At 39.0% G+C, this 22,665-nt stretch overlaps 2 protein-coding genes across 3 annotated transcripts in view; one reads left to right on the plus strand and one right to left on the minus strand.

The window, feature by feature from the left end:
* The window catches only part of ctnna1 (catenin (cadherin-associated protein), alpha 1), an 86,777-nt gene that overhangs the window by 30,757 nt on the left and 33,355 nt on the right, over positions 1-22,665 (minus strand). For both annotated transcript variants that reach the window (XM_042418313.1, XM_042418312.1), the window contains exons 8-12: positions 11,463-11,543; positions 11,002-11,154; positions 3,446-3,538; positions 1,549-1,705; positions 127-327 (exon numbers count right to left, since the gene is read on the minus strand). In XM_042418313.1, the coding sequence (XP_042274247.1) occupies positions 127-327; positions 1,549-1,705; positions 3,446-3,538; positions 11,002-11,154; positions 11,463-11,543 (685 nt within the window). The remainder of the gene's footprint in view (positions 1-126; positions 328-1,548; positions 1,706-3,445; positions 3,539-11,001; positions 11,155-11,462; positions 11,544-22,665) is intronic.
* Positions 14,843-17,154, plus strand: lrrtm2 (leucine rich repeat transmembrane neuronal 2). The gene is made up of 2 exons (XM_042418531.1): positions 14,843-14,846; positions 15,512-17,154. Exons 1-2 carry the CDS (start codon positions 14,843-14,845, stop codon positions 17,152-17,154), a joined length of 1,647 nt encoding a protein of 548 aa, XP_042274465.1.

The raw sequence follows: 22,665 nt of genomic DNA on the forward strand, positions 1-22,665 counted from the left end.
CATCTGGATATGGCCTCTCCACTTTGAATGTATCCATAATCTTGTTTAAGTGAACACTGAATACTTTATAAATTCAAATCACTTGCACATAAGTGCAAGTTTCATTACATAATGTTTGTGTCATACCTGTGTTAGTGAGGAGCTTGGTGGCCTCCAAGACTTTCTCGGTATAGACTCCAGGTTCATAATTGTCCATTTCAGAAGTGACCACGTGGACAACTCGGGCAGCACGGCCTCGAATAGCCCCAGCAGTGCGATCCAAACCATCCACATCTTTCTCCTGCAGAGCGATGACACACTTGTTCACATCTTCTAGGATGTGGTTCTCTGGGGACATAAAACAATGATGCAGTTAGTTGTTTATATGTTTTGTTAGTCAACCACCTTGTTGCAAACATGCCATGAGCCTGCCTGGATACAAAGGTTAGAAGTTAGTGTGGAAATATGTTCATTTTTTAAACCTGAGACATACTTTAACCAAAGATGGCACATGTTTGTACCAGTATAAATGAGGAAATCCCCAGCCTTCACGCTGTTTGCATAGCCTTGAAATTAAGAGGGCTACTGGGAGGCACAAAGATAGGATGGGGAGGGCTGAAGACAAATTCTCAGACTGCTTATTAATGGAGAGCCTGTAAAATGCAAATGTCCACTGTGTAAATTACAGTCTGCCCTTGGCTGGAGGTGAGAGAAGTCACTCTGCTTAATGCTTAATGAGAACTCTTTAAGGGTATGCCTGACAAACCATTTGTGCGCTTTAACACACGTGACAGGATGTCAATTTCAGCTGTAGTTCTGCTGATGCTTCAGTGCTTTCCTCTGTTCAGTTCAATCACTCTTGGTACGCATGGCTCTCATCAGAGAAGACTAATACCTCAGCTCCTTTACAGCTATTTTACCTCCTCTTAAGAATCCATCTAAAAGGAGACTAAATGAGCTGGCTAATGATAGAACCAATCTCAATGTTTGTTTACAACAACCCTGCATCACGTACATATAATTTAAATGGTGCTGATCAAAAATAAATGACAGTTTAATCAAATAAAGAAGTAAACAAAGAAGCAAATGTATATAAGTATAAGTATAAACAGTAAGTTGTAAAAGTAATTAAAAGTAAGCATAAGTAAGTATGAATGAGTAAAGCAGTGGTAATGCAGCCACCAGTTAGTCCAACCGGTGGTGAGATGTCACTGTTGAGTAGATTTGGTTTAACAAAGACAGCACAGCAGAAACTTCAGATAGGTCGGATCACTGTGTTTAACTATATATCTTTAAACGTTACAGTTACGGCTGAAAATGACAACAGAAATAAACAAGTTTGCCAATTTCACATATGTCTGCAATTCAGTTAAACTGCCAGTTGTCTACCTGGAAGTGACTGTTGTTGTTAGCATGACGTCACAGTGATTCGGTCTATACACAGTGAAGTGTCTGTTTTCACTTCTTTTCTTTCTTTCTTACCCTTTTCTTTTACATTTAATCAGCCATCAAAGCCTGAACAAATACAGATGAATAACATATCTATTCATGCAAATAATTACCACTCACCAGACACACAGAGGAAGTCATCAATGGATGTTATGTCATCAACGGCATCAGTGAGGACGCGGACCTGCTTCTCCCACTGCTCCTTGAACAAATCCATATTGTCCTGGGCCACCTTACTGTTGGGCTTGGCAGCAAGGGCTAACGCTGCATTAATCACCTGTAATCACCCAATTACAGCCATTAAAGCTCCATTACGGCATAGCCCTCAGCCACAACATTAGCATACTGTGGGTTGATTGCACGAAGCCCCCCGCTCTCCCACCCCAATGTTGGGACTGCAGCATGAAGCCAATTCATTCCTGGGAGTGATTATAGACACAGAGTGTTTTGAAGGATTGAATGAAATAAAACTAATAGCTGCCTGTTTTGGGGGAAGAAACATCTGTGGATATCAAAGCTCAGGATGAATGGGAGTCATTAGATGAGATTAAAAAGAGCAATGGCAGCACAGTGGAGAGAGCTGACAAGGCTCAGAGGTGCAGATGAGGGACTAGTAGTTAGCATGGTAAAGGTTTTTTTTCCCCCCTCGACTCTACCTGAATTGTCTGCTCTTTCCACTATATCATGTGTGAAATTAAAATCACACAGTTGGACCAAACAATTTGCTGTTTTGATATGAACTAACAAATTTTGTATCTAAACAGTTAAATTAGGAACTGCGGGTTTTTGTACACAGATGGCTGATAGTTTTGGAAGCGGGGGAGGGGGACTGGCAATTACAGACCCAGTAGATTTCAGAGAGTCCAGCACAGGTTGGAGGGGTGAGGTAGGGGGGCGCACAGTCAGTCAATACACTCACATGCACACTACAAAATAATCATGGCAAATTATCTGATTAAGAAAATAACTGCAGTCTTTCTACTTGAATATTTTTCCAGTCAGAGCTTTGTTGGAGACAGTGTTAATAAAAGGTTGTTCATCTAACTGTGTCTTAAGGTAGTTATTGGCTGGATTCAACATACCCACAAACTTCTGGATTAAAAGTTATTCTTTTTCATTTGTTTTAATCAAAGGTATTTCACAGTTTAATAAAACATGCAGGGCAAACAGAGCCCTGTGACTCTGTGACATGCACCATTTCTTACGTATATTTATATATGTATAAAAATAAAGATAGAGATAGGAAGATATTCTCTGTCAAGTTTTTCAGAGAGTTTCTGATTCCTCTTGTGTTCAGAACTTGACACAGGAGGGGGTCCACAGGTTTCACGGGGGTGAATTTCTAACTTAGCACCACAGAGACCTGGAATTGAATTCCAGGTAGTGTTACCCTTCAGTAAGGTTTATGTTCCAACAAACACAAAATTCTGTGTTTGTTCATGTGCCTGCACTGGCAACTTCAACTGATTGTTTGTTTTTCCTCTTAACACCACTAGCTAAGCCACTTTTTGTGTGGCATGTTTGTGACTATTTTCCATATATTATTATTTTAATTAATACATTGTGGGAAGAAAGACAACTACCACACACATTTCTTTGTCCAGTTGGCACAGATGTGGAAATAAATTGCAGAGTATGTAAATCAGTGTAATCCAGGTCTATTAGTTGCTTTACGCTCACATTCTGACCTCGACCTTGATTTGGTAACCCAATTAAGATTTGTAAATGAAAGCTGCAAAAAATTAAATATTGTCCTAATCTGGTTATAAAATATTTAATTCCAGGTCAGTCGGGCTGAAAGATTGACAAAAGCTGTATATCAAAATTGTCATATGGAGGGAAAAAAAAAAAAAAAAAAAAAACACAGAATAGCTCCTATTTTAATTAAAGCTTATAATAATGGCCTAGCCTTTTTTGGCCACTCTTAGCAGTAGTATTAAAAGACAATGTGGCAGACTCTCAAAGAGGTGCACATTCAATGAGCTGGCTGGAAATCGGGGGCAAAAGAGACAGGTACCTGGGGGCAAAGAGTTTCCAGTTGAGATGCTGCCATCCGGACCAGCTTCACTCCCTCCTCGTTGTTGGAGATGGAGCATGCCAGGTTGGCCACCTAAAGGGAAAATGCACACAAAACTACTTTTAGACACAGACAGCGATTCAGACACAAAGATTTATTTTTAGAGAAAAGAGAAAGAGCGATACATACATATATACATAATTAAACTTAAATTAGATAAAGTTCATTATGGTAGCCTGGTTTAGAGGTTCTTCTCTCTCAGAAATAGAGCAGATCTGCAATACTACAAATCTCTGTGGAATACAAACCGACTGCTGAGGATTAATTTATAAAGCTGAAAAAATGATACAATACAATGGCACAGATGGGAAATATGAGAAGTAGGAGGGAAAACAAAAGCTAAGTTTTGTATTGATTTCCCAAAAAAAATACAAAAAAAATCTTAAAATGCAAATGAAAGTTGTAGCTTTTAGTTCAAGGACGTGGTTATTCTCAAAGACTAAATCACGAGGCTGCCATTACGCTCCTGGAATCAGAGAGGCAAATATTCCTGACACTTTCAAAAACCGAGCAGCCGAGCGAGAACTGGAGTGCTGAGCTAAGCAAGTCTTGCTTGCTGCTGCCAACATTTATGGTTTGTGAGTATATTTACTTGTATTGACCAACAAATCAAGCTCCCCGCAATTATTTCTAAATATTTTCTGCATCTTCCAGAGTAACATTATGCATCTACTCATATTCACAAAAATTTAGGTCAGAGACTTTGAAGATTCCCATTTGTTGTTTGGTATGTGCTGGCAACAATGCTGAAACAGAATGCCTGGGATGTGAGGAACTGTGCCAAAGTGGGATTATCCAATGGACAGAAAATGTGCTGAAACGTAATCAATTTACAAAGGCTAAACCAACTCTTGATTGCACTGGAGCAGAAACAGGGACTGAAGGTTTTTTTTTTTCACAACCTTGGTCTCTATTTTTGTAGTTTCAGCCACCAATCAGTTAATTTTACTCACCAATTTAATTGCAGAGATCTGGGTCATGCAGATACTTTTCAAAACCAAATAGCAGGAGCTTTTCAAAACCAAATAAACGTCTATAAACAACAGCTTGGAAAATAATTTTAACATTTGCATTAATTTTCTTTTTTCTCTTTCCAAGTAAGAAAGGGAAAACAGATGTTTACAACATGTGTGATCTTTGATTGCTCCAGTTTCTTGCCTTGCTGGACTCTACAGGGTTATATCAACATCACCAGAGCTCAGTAATTAAGCTGGAAGATACAATGATATTATAAATGTGTGGGAATGTGGGAAGAAATGTATAAAAATAACACACAGGCTGTAAAAAAAAAGATTAATTTTCCATTAAATGCACTGGTGGTGGAATGCATCCGTGAATGAAAATGTCTGAAAGATCCTCTTCGTCTCAATCCTACAAGAAGATATGCAACCCCATCTCAAAACTCCTGAGCAATTCTGCTGATGAGAAGCACTTATTCCACTGCACCGGTGATGCAATGAAACATTGATATAAACACATCCTACATCACTATGCAAACACATGCGGGGACCACAGGGAGAACATTCAGTAACCTGGGAAGAGGGGTGAGAGAGTGGTTACGTAAAGAGAAAAAAAAGGCATTTTATGGAGAAACCTGTGTTTTTACTTTCATGATCTTTAACACAAGCTTTCTCTTACTCTCACTGTTATATCACTGGGAAAGTAGTCATTCCAGTGTAAAGGTACTGGAGGAAGCCTTGATTCCACTTGCCATGTGGTACCATAGTACCATTAAAAGTGTCAGAAGAGTCAAATTCATGCAGATGCTTGCCAAAATACACTTGTTTTAAAGTCTCTCTTTCCACAGAAAAAAGAAAAAAAAACACTGCTTCATCAGGCTACAGTGTTATACAAAACTATTTTCGCCTCTATAATATTAATAATCTTTGAAAAAACATTTCATGTTAGGGTGCACTTCAATCTTAAACATCCTGCAAAAGGACAACCTTATAAACATGAAACACAATCTTTGTAATCAAGAATCTGTATTTAAGACGACGACAATGAACATGTTAAATCATTTGAAACGAGTCAGAACCAGTAATTTAATTATGCTACCTGGCAGATGCACAAAGGAGGAACAATCCTTTCCAACCTTTATCCTTATGGCTTTATCATGGTGCACAGGGTTTACAGTCCCATCTCTTTAACTACCTTTTACTGCACACTGGCAGATAAGAAACATTATTTGTGTCAGTCTATGTATAACTTGATGAATTTTGTGTTGATTTTAAGAGATGAGATGACAAACAGCTTGTTGTGATCAGAAATGTGTGCCACCACTGTGTCATTATTCCAGCATTATGCACCAACAGCAGGTTCAGTGAATCACACTGTGCCTCAAATCTCTTGCTAAATAATTTGTATCCGTCTTAAGGAACCAACTTTTAAATGCGTAATAAAATGCAGGCAGAAGGCTGAAGACAGTATTGCCAAACAGGGGCAGACACCAGATTGTAAATATTTCCCCTTGGTTGTCAGGACAGGAGAGAGTACAGGAGGAGAGCAGGGAGGAGGAGAAAGTCTTTTGGAAGCTAAATATGCAATGTCATCGTTGTACTAAATAAAATCTCAGCTAAAAATGTGTAGCCGTAATTCTCTTAATAAAAGGATTAGAGACCTGATAAAAAGGCAAGTCATACTAATAAACTGGCAGACAGAGACGCATCGATCAATTGACCACTGATCGAAACCGGACGGTTTTCAGCTGATTGGCCATGACCAGTGACCACCTGATCAGTCTCATATATCCGATTTTTTACCAGTTAAATTTACACACTTGCCGCACGATGGTTCACGTCACGCACACAACAGAACAGACGGTAACGTCACACCCACACAACATGTCGTTGGTGTGGAAGTTCTTCAGCGTGAGTGAAGAAGACACAAAGCTCATAATTTGTAGTACCTCTAAATCGTAATCTTTCGTAAAATCGTAAAAAATAAGTCGTAGACGAACAACCTTGAAAACATTTGGAACAACTAACTTAATCCGACACTTTAAAAAAAACATCACCGGGTGAACATGCCCCAATTTCAAGAAGCTAGCAAAGGCAAAGCAGCTTAAGCTTTTTAAATAGTTAATGTTTTATATGAACCTACAATTTAGTTTAGTTAATTTTCCATTAAAGAAAATTTACAAAAGCCTTTGTGTATGCTGTCAATTATAGTTCTGGAAAGAAAGAAAATGTATAAAGAAAAACAAAATCTTTCTTTCTTATTCAATTCTTATAAAGGAAGAAAATCAGAATCAGCAGGTCAGACTTTTAAAAAAAAAAAAAAAAAAAAAAAAAATCGGAATCAGCCAAGAAAATTGCAATCGTTGCATCTCTACTGGCAGGCATTTAGCTTGACCTAATTTCTTTAATAAAACATTTAGTTAGTGATCAATATCTAAAAACATATTACACTTGGGTAAAATTCTGTGTTAAAATGTATGACAAACAAGATTTCATCACAGTGTAATTTCAACAAAAGCACAAAAATCCAGAGTAGGGTTCCCCCAGTAAATTCCAGCAATTTCCACAGCTGATCCCACTATTTCCCGAGGGTACATAGGATCACAGGTCAAACCTCAATGGAGGCATCTCTGCATCTCGACTTGTCATGCTGAAAGTCTCTATGCATTACGGTGGCTTTTCAATCTAAAGCCCAAAAGCAAAAACAGAAAATGCATCCAAATATCAACTCGTCCTGATAATATAAACTAACCCCTAATGTCACTTCCATCTCCTTGCCAGGTTGAGAGCCTCAAAACTTGAACTGATTCCCATTTCTCCATTCCATCCATTCTTTCATCTTCTCATTAGGATAAACAGACACTTGCTTTTTGTTATAAGAGAATCCAAATAATTTCACAGCATCTGAGGAGAGCATTACTGATGCTGTTTTTCTAGGCTGCATTATTCCTCTGCTCACTCAGCGCTAAAATCTCCACATCGTCCTCAGCACCCTAGAACTTTTGAGGACATTGCCTTGAGGCAACAACACTGAGCTCAGTCCATCCTTCCCCCTGCTCTTAAGATGATGAGTTTCAGCTTAGAAAAGGGCTACTAAGGTGAGGAAAAACACTAAACCAATGGATTTGGCAGCAAATTTATAAATATGAATATTTGTTGTTATATTTTCCTTTTAGATTTTATTACATTTTAACACAGCCTAATAACATTAGTAAAGGGAATAGATAATGAATGCAATGTGGAGAACTGGCCCTACTCTCAAGAGCAAAGGGCTCAACAATCTTTAATTCATTTTGAAATTAAGTGAATTGTGTCAACATAAAATTACATAATTTTGTTTGATATCTTGTATCAAGTCCATCGGCAAGATTTGACACTAAGTAAAACAAAAAAAACCCATAAAGTAAAAGCTCTAACTTAGCTTGATGTAATGATATAAATACAGCGTTTCAAAAGAATGATGTTTTCAAAAACAAGGGTAGAGGAGCTGTTTAAAGGGGCCAACAAATGAATATGGGTCAGTCATAATGTCGCTTTCAAACAATCGTGTGTGAACTAATGGACCATTTGCCTTAGGGCAGCCTACACTTGCACAACTCATGATGTCATACAAGCAGAGCCAGTGGTGGCACTTTGCTGTTCCTACCTCTGAATACAGGACACAGTGCATTTAGAGCATATTCACTGCATCCTGTGAGAAGTAACAAAATGTTACTTGTTACTGAATTTGCACACATATATAGCAGCTCTATTCATTTACATCAGACTCTTTTCCAAAGCAACTTACTATTCAATATTAACATCACACAATGTATATGCAAGGAAATGTCAACTATTTTCAGTCAGATATGAAAGACAAGAGTCCTACTGTGACTTACCTACTGCCCAGCCAAACTGTGCATTAATGTTGGCTGGTTCTACAGCAATTTTATTATACTGAAAAATGAAGCAATGTCAGACTGTGCACTTGTGATAATGATAAAAGCTAATGCTAAACTATGGTAAGCTAAGAGCTGATCTCAAATGATAAAATGTCAGCAACATTGGCTGCTCCCAAAAGCTCTCAGCAACAATGGAGGTATTAAAACATGCAACCTCTGCCTATTTCATTACAGACAGTAAAATATAGTTTCCAAGTGATAAGTACTACTGTGTCAGTTACAGAACAAATTGTATGCTTTAAAATCTACATCTGAAACATGAAACAGGATTTGATAAAAAAGACAATGCATTTTGTGTCGCTACCACTTGGACAAAAATGTTTTACTGATAACATCCTCACTACACTCAAGTCATGCAAACGCATCTTTAACTCAATTTACAGCAGCACGAATGAACCGGCGCCTTTTTGTATCTCTGCACCATCTTTGTATGCAATTACGCCTCTAGAATTCACTATGCTGTCATTTTAAACAAGTCTTGAGATTAATTTTGTTGTTCACATTCATGTCCTTTCTTGTGGGCATCGTCATTATCTCGAAATGTTATTAGAATGTGTTTATTTATTTCATGTTTCAGAGGTGCCTTAATGTGACACTGAAATATGTGATTTGTATGACAGGGTTACATCTCCTGTTTCTTATCAATTTAATAAAAAATAATTTCAGATTTCTGCAGGATTTTAAAAACTATTTGCAGTGCAAAGTTTCCACTATAATGTGGGTTACGGTACTTGCTATGTCTAATAAACGATAAGTAGACGTTCATTAGTTACAGCTCTGTGATACAACTACACTGAACTACCAAGCAGGTTTGTGCTTAACCAAGTCACAGTTACTATCAGCCTTATGTGAAGGATTTTTATAATCTCTGTAAACTTGTGTCCATCCTGCTGTTCTTATCTTGATTTAACTCATGTTTACTCCATGAAAGTCTGCTATTAAGTGTGATTTTCTTAATCAGACTGTGACAAAATATTTTTTCTGTCTTATTTTTCCATTAAGGCTGGGCTAGCGAAACAGTTTTGCTTTATCATATTGAGATATCAAGATTCAAATTTGGCAAATTCTTATTACACAGCACTCATGCTCTTCAGAGGTGCTCTTCGAACATGTGACTACCATTCCTAGTTAATGTGTCATGAAAGATACTTTTTTCTGATGAATATTTTAGTAAGAATTACATACCTAGCAGCCAGGTCCACTTCACATACATGGAGATTGGTCAAGTCAAAATATTCTGGCTAAAAGACATGATAGTGAAAAGCAGCTACATTAACTGAGTATAACTGTATGGTCATTTTTCTTCTCACTTTTTTTCTGGTTTCATAGTTAACATTTAATTTAGTGTTTCTGTCATTTGTGCATCTTTATTAAGGCATTTATCTCCTCTGCTTAGATGGACGCTACACAGCACTGCCTATTTCTATGCTAATATCTTCCAAGTTCATTGTGAAAGGAAATCCATCAAATCCAACAGTGTTTAAAACTGGAAAAATAGTTTCTGTCATTTAATGCCACTCACCAGTAACATGAGTGATTTTTGACCAGAGCTGTGCATTGTGTTCTTCCTGTAGCCCAGTGGTATCAGAAGTAGAAGTAGTAGCGGAGCATTAGGGGAGTCCAACAATGTCATGCTCTAATGCCACTTCTGACACTCAGGCCTTCATGAGCGACTTAAAGGTCTACTCCCCAACGTGGTCCCCTTTTCCCTCTGATGCTTCAGTGGTTCCCCCAGTGAATGCTTATGTTGCCCTGCACTCACTAGACCAACCGATCCAGCTACACTCATGGTTATCTGCCCGTGGGGAGAAGTCCCTTTCAAATGTCAGCATATGATGCTCTGACACAGACATTCAAAAAATTGAAGGAAATACCACTAATGAGGACAGCTAATGTTCCTGTTAGCTTGTTTCCCATCTGGGGTCATCACTTTGCCTCAACGCTTGCTTCTGCATTTTTGTTGCCATGTGTACAACATTGGAGAGTAAAAATCCCCGTCATTCAAAACACATGCCACAGTGAGAATCTTTTAAGATATTTGTCTTTGTAAGTATCACTATTGTACACACCTGAAGTTGGTCTGTAAAAATTTGTACATCAAACTTTTGCGGCGAAGATGACATTTTCCAGAGGTAGCACTTACTCTTGAATTGTGGTTGTTTCACTCAAAAATTGTATTTGTTGCTATAACCATACATGGCAACGTTCCGTTTGTCTGCTCACAATGGCATCGCAGCATCAGATTAAGAGTCAGCCTTGCCTTCAATTGACAAAATGCTACTATGGAGTGTGTGTATGAGAGAGAGTGAGAGACAGACACAGAAAATAATTTCAATGTTTACAGCTTTGTTTTCATTAGGAAGAAAAAAGATCCCAGATTGCTGTTTTCTGAGGCACTGTAATCCTAAAGTTGTATCAGGAATCTCTGAGAACACAAGCCACATAGATAGAACAGGAAAGCTGGATGAAGACTGATGTTTACTGTATGCTAAGCTAAACTGTCCATAACAGATGGACCGGAGAGGAAAAATATGAATGTTCTGCATTTGGGTTGCATCAGGTTTTGACTGTAAAAGCTGTCAAAACTCTACATTACCTCTATCAGCTTGTTGGCATGCTCACGGAACACCTGTGCATATTCCTTGACTTCTTTCTCGTTGCCGTTCTTGGCAGCTTCAATCAGGACCAGGAGGGGAACATTGGTCTCCAAGAAGGAGTCAGAGACATGGTCCATTACAGCTTTACGCAGCTGTGAAGTAAGAAGTTGGAAAAAAAAAGAAAGAAAAGACACTGTTAAAATAGTATATCCCCCTGCACATATGCAGAGACATCTTATAGTTCAGCTTGTTGACCTGAGTACATAGTACACCTTCACTCCATACAGAAGACAGAAACACAGACACAGAGGATAGGTATTCAACTATATTAGCTGTATTAGAGATAAAAGTATTTGTTTTGGTGATATATTTTGGTGGTATATATATTTACATTAATGGCTCAGTGAGCAAAACACACCCAGATGAAGACACAAGGGAAACAATACAGAAAGACACAAACCTGTCTGCGAAGGTCTCTGGTCTTCTTCGTCATCCTGTCGATGGCTGTGTTCAGAGCATCACTCCTGTCCTTCCTTCCAGCCTGAAACATAGACATGAAAGAGGAATTAGTCATTGCACTGCGCCATACAGTGCACTGTTATGTTCACAGAAAAAATATTGCTAGATCACAGTGAATTTACTAAACTTGGGTCACAAGTTAAATTAAAGGCAAAAAGGAACAATTCAACACTCATACTGTTGTAAATGTCTCCACATCAGTATGAACATGGTCTGGGGTATGTTCATAATAAAAAACAGCTGTAAAATGCTTCATCCTCAGTGTGACTGTAGCACTGATAATGTAAAGTAACATGGCTAACAGTGTAAATTATGTACCGTCAGAAACATTTCAACACTATTGGCAGTAGTCACACAGCTAAGCGCTAAGCAGTAGCCAAAGCCCTAACCACAGCTCCCCACTGAGAGCAGAGAGATGTTCAGTCACATTCTGCAAACTGCTCAAGCTGAAGTTGAGAATCTAAAACTTTCAGGAAGGAGAGAGACAGAGAGAGAGAGAGAGCGAGAAAGAGAGAGAGAGGGGGAGAGAGCGAGAGAATAATAAAATTAGAGGAAAATTAGATGAGCAGGAAAGGGCAACAGAGAAAAGGCAAAGAACCAGTTGGGCACTGGGCTTTTCACCCCCCTTATAATGCTCAAATCAACTCCGACATAACACCATGGGTGGTGGTAGCATTGACCTGCCCCATCCCCCACTGCCCTTTGCCCATGGGGAGGGGGGGGGGGGTTGTGTACATAGTTAGGGGCCAGGGAGCTCCAACGGCACTAATCCCCTGTGATTTTTTTCCAGTTGGATGCAGTGCTGTGGTAGGGCTTTAGTCTGCTCTGCCCCTACTCTCTCAATCCTATTTCATTCATGCCTAGCCTATATTTCATTTCCACACCAGAGGGTTCTAAAGCACTTCTTCAGGTGCTTATTATGGAGGCAGTTTCTCTGCGGCATTTTTTATGATACTCAAGTGAGTTTCTATCCATCTCCTTTGGGACAGATTTAGGAACATCCCTTTTCTACAAAACCACTAGTCCACTGGATTATGGAAACATTCTATGCAAATATAGCACAGAGAGCAGACTTGTGGTATAGAAAGTATAGCCCAAGTCTTAAATGATCACAGAGTTCTATGATGCTGCTTTTTCATAGTTCAGCAAGTTCACTTAATTTGACGTGCATACATAATTTCACACATTTCTCACTTTTCTGAAAATGCTTTTTAAACATCTTGACTTCCATATTGAAAGCTAGCGCACATCAAATCCAGGGAAAATCCATCAAGCCCCCCTGAGATTTAAGTGTTTTTTTCCCCCATGTTTTCAACTCTCACATTCTGCGGGAGAGTCCCAGTGGGAAATGTAGTCTACCACAATAAATGTGGAGAATGACAGCCGCATGTTGGTAAAGTGACCCGGAAAGTCACAGCCAGATGCATGTTTTGTCTTAATACCTGAGAATTATGTAATAAAATAAGGGAGTAAAATTGTAGTAATATCTATTAAGTTCTCAGTGAGTTTGTGATGCAATTTAGCTTTTCAGTATTCTAATGCGAATTATGAAAAACATAAAATTTTGCTATCGTCTTCTGCCAAAGCACACAAGAAAGAATTCTTTGTAGGTAGAACCATTGTAACAGGTACAACAAAATCCTTATAAAACAGAAGGTTAATCAATTTAATATATAATTTACAGCAAGGTAGAGTGTGGTGGTCTCCAGAAATCTGAGGTCATGTTTAAGTGAAAGATGCTGGAGTAAAATAAAAGAATAACAGAGGGTAGGAGCACTAAAGACTCTTGTATCTAGTTCTGGGCTGCTTAAAATCTAGTTCATTGCGATTACTGTCACACCCATCTCAACCCCCATTAAATAATTAAGGAAAAGTCTGAATTTGTCATGCACTGAATTACAGACATCATATTCTGTTTAGCACTCTAAATGCTGCTGAAATACAGCAGTCTTTAGAAACCACAAATCAAATCCAGTTGCTCAATGCCAAAAAAAATTAACAGGATTTGAGTTACTTTGATCTTACCTTGTGGTTCACACCCTCAAGCAAGTATTTGGCCTTGTCTATTACACGTTCAAAGCTAGCCTAATTTTTCTTCTGAGCAGCTGGTCATACATCACATGCCAGTGCTCAAAAATTAAAGCACTGCACTCAGAATATGTAAATTATAAATAGAAGCCAGACACCCTATATTACCATTGCTATAGCATATTGGCTCCTGTTCAGAGATATGGGAATGCAGAACACCTTTTCTCAACGTTCCTCATGTTTGTTGTCTAGAGCAACATGTTACAAACTATATTTTTGCTTTGTTGTGTTATTCTGTTTATGTTTGTAGTATACATTCATATATAGCGCATGCAGAACAACAGTGAGGCAAGACTGAGATTTACAGCTGTGGTTAATTTCAACAGAAAGCTGCCGCAACACGTTCAAGATATCAATATTCTGATGGTGACGAGCCAGTGGGAGGGAAAGGGGGGGGGGGGGGGGGGGGGGTGGGGTGCAAGAGGGAGGTGGAGGAAGACTGAGGTGCACACACAGTGTGTATGAGGCGGAGAGCAAGTGACTGAGCAAGAGAGTGAGAGGGTGTTTGTGTGTGTGGGAGAGAAAAAGAGAGAGAGAAACAGTAGTGATGATCGACGCCAGGCTGCCACCACTCTGTAGCAGTGAGTGGCTGCAACAAAAAGCACAGAATAACATCCCTGACTCCCTGCTCTGCTTTTTTCTCTTTCCCTGCGTCTCAGCTAGCAGACGAGGGCTCCGCTCACAACTCTGCAGAGGCTATGCTGAGACTGAGCCGGCGTCGGAAGCAGGATCTCTGGCTGCCATCAACAAGTTAGGGTTGGAAGACCACAGCCATGAAAGAGGAACACTTGATCTTCAATTAACCATCTGAGCTGACATCATTGCGGTGGAAGGGAAACAAAAGGGTAAAAAAAGAAAAAGAAAAAAAAAGGAGAGGAGGGGGGGGTCTGTTCACCGGAGTCGCTCTGGATGCAACTGATCAACTTAAAAAAAAATATATATAAATATATATTCCAAGGATTCGTGGGATTAAGGAAAAGATTCAACCCTTTCTTTGAGCTTGGATTTTAAAGGACTCAAAGCAAAATAACAGGAATAATCATCATCTTGGGACATGGAATTTCATATTTTGTTTCATTTGGGTGGGCTCAGAATTGCTTTATTTCCAAAGAGGCTGATTCCTTTTGTGCTCACTCAAAAGGGTTTTTTCCCTTTGGATTTTTCTTCCATCTGGTTGCTCCAAGAGTCTGCGGAAAAGGACAGTTGAATGCAGCCTCCGATGTGCACAAAAGAATGGGTAAGTTAGCCCCTTTATATGGCAGGTCTGGACATGAATAGGGAATACGAGTCAGAGCGAGGGAGGATGAGGACTAAAAGCTCTTTAGCCTTGACTATTTACTGCAACTGTCCTTCATTTTTTCCTTCTTCACTGACGCGAGTTCGTAATATATACATTTTAATTAGCATTTGAATCCTGAGACAGACCTCTGCACTGATGAAAAAGAATAAAGAAAAAAAAACTCAATTAAAAAAGACTAAAAATTCAAAAAGGACATATTTGAGCTGCTCAAAAATGTATAAAACATAGCAAATTGACAAATTCATGAATGACAGTGATCAGCTGAAAATATGTATTTAACCCAAACTACAGAGCACAAAATATGAAGAAAACGAGCTAAATATAAAAGGCAACAGAGTGGAAACAAAGTCAAGCTAATGGATGTAAATGATCATCTTAGATGCCTATGTAAATTAATCTCCATTAAACCTAAGCTCAAAGAAATCATGTTTACATACACTGTGAAAGTTGTCATGTAAAATACCTTAACCGGTGTATGTATGGGAGAGAACAAGCACACACACACAAAAACCACAATCACCATTATGAATTAGTAATAAGTGCTCTGCAGAGATTAGCTTTCCCGCCCCACAGTTCATTTTCTTATCTTTGAACCCACCCAGGTTTCCATTCAAGGTGGCCAATGGTGGGACCTGCACCAGCGGCTCTGTGTCTGTGTGTGATCAGCATGCTCCTAGTGTGCCTGCTGCCTCCTGCATCATGCACAACCTGCCCTCAAAAATGCCGCTGTGAGGACCTGCAGTTCTACTGCGACACCCAGGGGCTACAGGCACCCCCAGATGGTGTGGACAAGGGGGCCCTGGGGCTGTCGCTACGCCACAACAGCATCACTGAGCTCAGCCCTGATCAATTCTATGGCTTCAGCCAGCTCACCTGGTTACATCTAGACCACAACCAGATTACCACAGTACAAGAGGATGCCTTTCAAGGGCTCTACAAGCTTAAGGACCTCAATCTGAGCTCCAATCGTATCACCAAGTTGCCCAACACAACCTTCATCCACCTCATCAATCTCCAGATTCTGGATCTGTCCTTCAATCAGATGACCGCATTGGAACCAGAACTGTTTCATGGACTAAGGAAGCTCCAAATACTTCACCTCCGCTCAAATTTGCTTCGCACCACACCTGTTCGGGCATTCTGGGACTGTCGCAGCCTGGAATATCTGGGCCTGAGTAGCAACCGTCTGCGGAGTCTGGCCCGAAATGGATTTGCTGGGCTCATTAAGCTTAAAGAGCTCCACTTGGAGCACAATCAGCTGACAAAGATCAACTTGGCCCATTTCCCTCGCCTTGTTGCCCTCCAGTTTCTATATCTGCAATGGAATAAGATCAACAACCTAACATGTGGCATGGAGTGGACCTGGTCCACTTTGGAGAAGCTGGACCTCACAGGAAATGAGATTCGTGTCCTGACACCTGATGTGTTTCAAACGCTGCCAAATTTAAAGATTTTGCTGCTGGATAACAACAAACTAAGCAGTCTGGATCCCAAAGTCATGGATATGTGGCAGTCTCTGGGTACCATTGGGCTGTCTAGCAACCTTTGGGAATGTACCAAAAGGATTTGCTCTCTGGCCACTTGGCTAAGCACCTTTAAGGGTAGGTGGGAACATTCCATCCTCTGCCATAGTCCTGAGTATGCCCAAGGTGAGGAGATACTTGATGCCGTTTATGGATTCCAGCTTTGCCAGAATTTTTCAGCGCCGGTTATTCAGACCATCAGTACAACCACAGACGCTACTACAGCTGCAGAGTTCACAAGCCCCTTGTTTGGAATTATACAGCCGACCCCCACGCAGGACTATGCAGAGGATATTGGGAGCTTTACCACAGTCACTACCACAACAACCACAACACAAACACCACGCACTGCTGAAGCAACTACCACTACATTGAAAGAGGCAGCTGTAACGGATGACTTCTCGGCAATGGACAACACTGTTATGACTCATAGGGTTATCATTGGAACTATGGCCCTTCTATTTTCATTCTTTTTCATCATTTTCGTTGTGTATATCTCACGGAAGTGCTGCCCTCCCACCCTGCGCCGGATACGCCACTGTTCGGCTATCCAGAACCGCAGACAGATGAGGACCCAGCAGCGGCAGCCTATGGCAGATCTAGCTACACAGGTACCCTATAATGAGTATGAGCCCAGCCATGAAGAAGGGGCACTCGTGATCATCAACGGCTATGGGCAGTGCAAGTGTCAGCAACTGCCTTACAAAGAGTGTGAAGTATGAACTCTTATTTATTCCTAGAGCATATGGTTTGCCATTTGACCATTTCAGATGATACAGGGTTTGCTTTTTTGATTTTTTTCCAGTTTATGTAAAAAGCATAATTTCTACAAGTGAGATTTGAGAATATGTGAGAAGTGTTGAATGCTACAATGACAGATGTTGGACATGACAGTTTAGGGATGATGTAGAGATAGTCACAAATTTATTTTTCTATGAATGCAAGGTTGTTCATATCAGGCAGGGGCAATCATTTTAAACAAGAAAATTGTAAACTGTGAGATTTGTCTCCACATTGTCTCTATATTCTGCAGCACAGAGAAAATACTTAGCCAAATGGCCCTCTGCTAACGGAATACATTAAGTGGAGAAATGTGATTTACGTCGTTTTTCTTTAAAAAAAAATAAATAAATATTTGAAATCATCCTTTTAACTGCACCACAGGCACTGTAAGCCAGCCACACTCAATCACTGCGGTAAACAAATTGGATCAATTTATCAGAATGTTTTTGTTTTGTAGTTTCATTGTTTTGGGAGAACTATGATACATTAAAGGCCACTTTCAAATTCTGAATTATGACGGAAAAATACATGTCTTTCTTGTTATATTACAAAACAAACAACTTCTTTCTAGAGGAAACAGGAGCCCTGAAATTCTATCCAGTATACACTAATGATATTACTTTTACCAAATCAGACATGAGTCAATTAGGGAAGTCTAACCTTCCATCAGAACAAAAGGCTGTCAGTGTTTCCAGTTTATAGAATTTATTTGGGCAGCCCACCCCAAAAAACCTTAACCCTTAGCCAAAAAGGATTGTTTTTTTTGTTTTTGGAATATTGGATGCTTTCCAAAATTTCTTCTATGAGGAAATGCAACTAAAAGTGTGTACTGATTGAAAAGACTGCCAGATTGGTGAATTTATGTTCAATTATATAAATTGGAAAAATGACCTCTTTAATCAGACGTTAGCTCCTAAATGTAATGCTGTTTTGCAGCTGACTCAAGTTGTTTGATGAAGCTCACATACACGAGGGCCAACCACCACAAATAAATTCTCATCCTGTGGGAAACACTAAGCGTTGTTCCTCTATGGTTAATTTCCAATATTCTACACTGCTTAGAAAAAACACATGGATTTCTTCCTCACATTGGACATCAAGAACAGAATTTATAGCCCTTTAACTGAATAGAAAAATGTATATGGTTTCTCTGGCTCCTAAATACCATACACACTGTGACCATAACATTTCCAACAGCTTAACCTAGTAAGTACAGTTTGCTGATTTGCCATTATATACCAGGATCAATATACAGACAAGCTATTGTGAGGTGTGAGGGTAGCGAGTGAAAGGGTAATGAACAGCGCAAATGCCAGATAGGAGACAATTTCATTCTGAAAATAAAACCTTTCCCAGTAGCCAAGGCTCTTTACTGCTTACACACTAATCAGGACTGACAGGCTCAAGATTGAACCAATTAAGGCAAGGCAAAAAGAATCTAATATTCTGTCACCCACACCAGTGATCCAGCAACATTTAGCTTGTTCAGCCACTCAAAAATAGTTCTCATGGAATCATCCTCCACACCAACATCACTGGTCCTTTTATTTCAAGACACGTTTCCTGTTGAAGATACTAGAACCCATTTACAATCTTAAAAATGGGGTTACGATAAATAATATTATGACACGGTTGGCAGTCACGAGTGTCAAGTTAAACTGTGGTCAATACCCTGAAAGCAAATGGAGATCCAGTGATAAGCCAACAGCAAGCCTGGGTCAGGACACATTTGTATGCAGCAGGGAGAGGATGTGCATTAGCATCAGACTAAAGCTGCTGCCGCAGCTCCGCACTTCTTTGTGTTCAGTTTGGTGGTGGGGGCAGGGTGAAAGAGAGAGGGATTGAGAGGAATTGATGGGACGGTGGAGAGGGGCAACTATGGGGTAATGTCTTAGTTTATCAAAACCAGTAAGCATCTTTCTGGCCATGTAAAAGGTAGTAGAGAATGGAATGATGAATACTGACTGACAGCATCTTTTGATTGAAATGCACACTGACCACACAGCAGAAACAATTTCACTACTAGTCAACTGATGAGCTGTACAATGTTTGAACAGTGAAAAATTCTTAAAACTGTCAATCAGGTCATCATATTTTCCAAACTTTTATCTGTGTTTGAGAAAGTCCACCATTAAGATGGCAAGATGCTCCTGATAGCACAGCACCTTGAGTTATCTGGTTTTGAGCAATTAGGATGTAGCGCATAAGCTAGTGCCATCTAGAGGTAGCCAGGAGGTACGATTTGTGGCTTTGTCTCCGTTGAGCCTGTCGAAAATTGGCTTTAAACTTCCAAATGAATGCTTGTGTCAATTTGTGTCAACACATGCTCATACGATGCCTACATCAACTTCTGAAAGTGTTTGTGTAAACAAAAAACTGTTACACTTCACGTTTGAATTAAATGAAAAAAAAAAAAACACTGCTTACACTGATCATACTAAAGCCAAGCAAGTTCACTTTGTTTCTACTTTTGTTTTATTCCAGCTTCGCACTGCTTTTACTATTGCCCTTCTAATCTGTCTTGCATGTTCAAAAGTCTAAATTGAGTTGAATATTTCTTAATGTCATTCAGCAAACATTATGGAGAGATCTCATTTTTGATAACAGCAAAAATGAGGGGGTATGTGGCATTCCTATAAAGTTCTGTCAATCATTTGACATTTCACTGTTTAAGACTACGGTTGTATTAAGTGACTAAAAATTCACAAAATTTGTAGAAATATGCATCCCTTTGCACTTTGGCTCTTTGTAAACTGTTTTGTTTCCTCTTGTCATCCTCTAGCCCTCGTCCCCATCCTGCCTAAAAAATAAAAAAAAAAAAAGAAAAACAAGTGAACCAATCCCCTCTCTCTTACCCAATCTCTTTGTGCAAAATGAATGCTTTTCTCTTACCATTTTCCTTTTGTATTGTAATATGTACAATTTCATATCTGTATAGTGGATAAGATGTGCCAAACTGAAAAAAAAAAACATTTTCCCCTCAAAACATATATTTTTTAAATAAAATGGTTATAATTTACAGTGTTTGCTAACTGATGGATGCTCACAACTTGGTTTTGTGTTTCATTACATGGTGGTTCAATGTATAAGTCATTAGACATTTTAAAAATATCTTTAAACAATCCAAATCAAACCCAATCCTTAATGAAATTGAAAGGCAACAGCATATTGTGAATAACTCTGAAAGTATGTGTCACTTATAATTTAAATTTTCAATTCTAACCCATTTCCCTTCCACCAATGCATAATAATTACTATATCATCCAGTTTAGAAGTCTTTGAGAGAGAAAAAATTATAATTACATGGTTAAGCAGGACTCATTTTTTGACTGAAAAAATTGAAACATGTCAACATGGACCCATTTAAATAAACAATGTGGGTTTCAAAGTGTTATCCTTATACCCAGTGAGGGTCCACAATGTAAAAAAGGTTGAAAACCTCAATGATGCAGTGTTTTTACAGTTCTGAATGTCCACATTTACATAGAACAGGTAATGCAGCAGAAAGTCTTTGCTGTTTGGGTCTACTGTGATGTATTTTGCAGTCCATGACAGGCAGGGGTCTTACACGCTTCAATAGAAGGCTGCAACCATGGATTATTTTAATTATCAATTAATTTTTAATTTATTTTCAATGTTAGAAAAATATATCATAAGTTCCCAGAGCATAGGGTTATGTCTTCAAATTGCTAGTTCTGTCCACAGACAAGGTATCACTTTAATATTTATGTAAAACAGAGAAAAGGGTTAAGCAAATGTTTCTGGCTTGATAAAATGACTATATTGAAAAACTGATTGATCAACTTAGTATTTCAGCACTATTTTGTCATACAAAGATACAAAAAAAAACAATATGCCACAGACACAAACTTTTACAATTTAAGATTATGGATTTGGTGCCTATTAGTGACTGGGGTGTTTGCAGACACTTGTAAGTTAATGTTCTACTGGAGTACATTTTTCTTCTGGGGATTGGTATTGTGGCAACTCATTGATCCAAATTTATACTAAAACAATCAATGCAAGGTTAACAATGATAAAGAAACCAGTATGTCCTCTGTTGTATAAGATCTGCAATAAATGCTTAAGAGTAACTGTAGCATCTCAGGCAAATTGACCGGTTGACATTGCCAGAGGTTAAATGAGAACTGAACTGACCAAAAATTAAAAAAACAAAAAAACAACTTTGATTAACTAGATCATGTATGGTAAGGTAAGTGTTAGTGGGCTAACAGCTGCAGATTAACAAATAATCAAAAGGGTGAACAACAAATAATAATAAATGGGCTTTTATAAAATGCTAGCTTTATACCCCAGAGGTTTAGCAGTGTGAACATGGCAGAAACTACCTGCACAGATGCAGCTTTATGTTTTCAAATTCAGCAGATTGTAAGCATGTTAATAAAGACAAGTCTACAAATTCTACCATGTAGCAGTTTGAGACACTGAAGCAGGTGATATTTCCTGGGTTATATCCACCAGGGAAGTCACAGTAGCCCAGCATTTTGCATTATATTCATGGATATATTAATGACCACAGGATAAATTTGATTTTACCCACATCCACTGTGAATTGTCTGTAACAATGTTAAGATCAAAGTCATCTCTCCATATGTCACTGAAGCAGGCTAAGTCAAAACTGAATTACCCATTTGTGTGAAGAATTACAATTTCCACCTATTACATTTACATGGTAAATATATTGCAGGAAGGGAGACAACACCTATTTATCATCCGGTAAGTCAAACTCTTTAAGCAGATATTTTTGCCAGGATATATATTTTTAGAGTGACCCACTCACAGACATAACATCCAGTGGAGACCAGCAGCAGCTTGTGTACCTTCCATGTGCTTATTGGACAATCTTTCTCAACATTGGTGAAATCAAACTATTAGAGGTACTAAGCAACGAACTTTGCAAAACTGTTTAAAGTTTGAGTTGAGTCTACATCATTTGTGATGCTTTGTTTTTAATAAACATGCACCGCAGAGACAGATCGGAGTCTCTACTCCACATGCAGCAGTTACAAGTTATGCATGTAGAATCTAGTCAACAACTTGTCGAAGTGGGAGTTTGGGTGATAAAGGGGGATGCTGCAGTGCTGATCCCCACCACCACCCTCCTCCTCACCCTATGGAATAGGGATAGTACAGTAAAAGTGGAGTGAGAAACCTTTAAAAAGGAAGTTGTGATTCAGGCAATATCCTCTTAAAGTAGAGCCATTCTGCTGTTGATTGTGTCTTAATTGGATTGGCTTTACTAATTTTGGTATTGTACACTGTGTAGCTGTATTGTATAGGGATAAGTATCAAATTGGCACTTGGTAATGGCAGATATTTAATATTTTATTATTCTGATCAGACTGGGGACCAAAGCACAACAACTCTATCAGGACACCTCTAGTCCAAGCCTTTCCAGTTTGTCAAAAAGATCACTTAACAAGCCTAAT

This window comes from Thunnus maccoyii, chromosome 8 (assembly GCF_910596095.1).
Source record: "Thunnus maccoyii chromosome 8, fThuMac1.1, whole genome shotgun sequence".
Lineage (NCBI taxonomy): Eukaryota > Metazoa > Chordata > Actinopteri > Scombriformes > Scombridae > Thunnus > Thunnus maccoyii.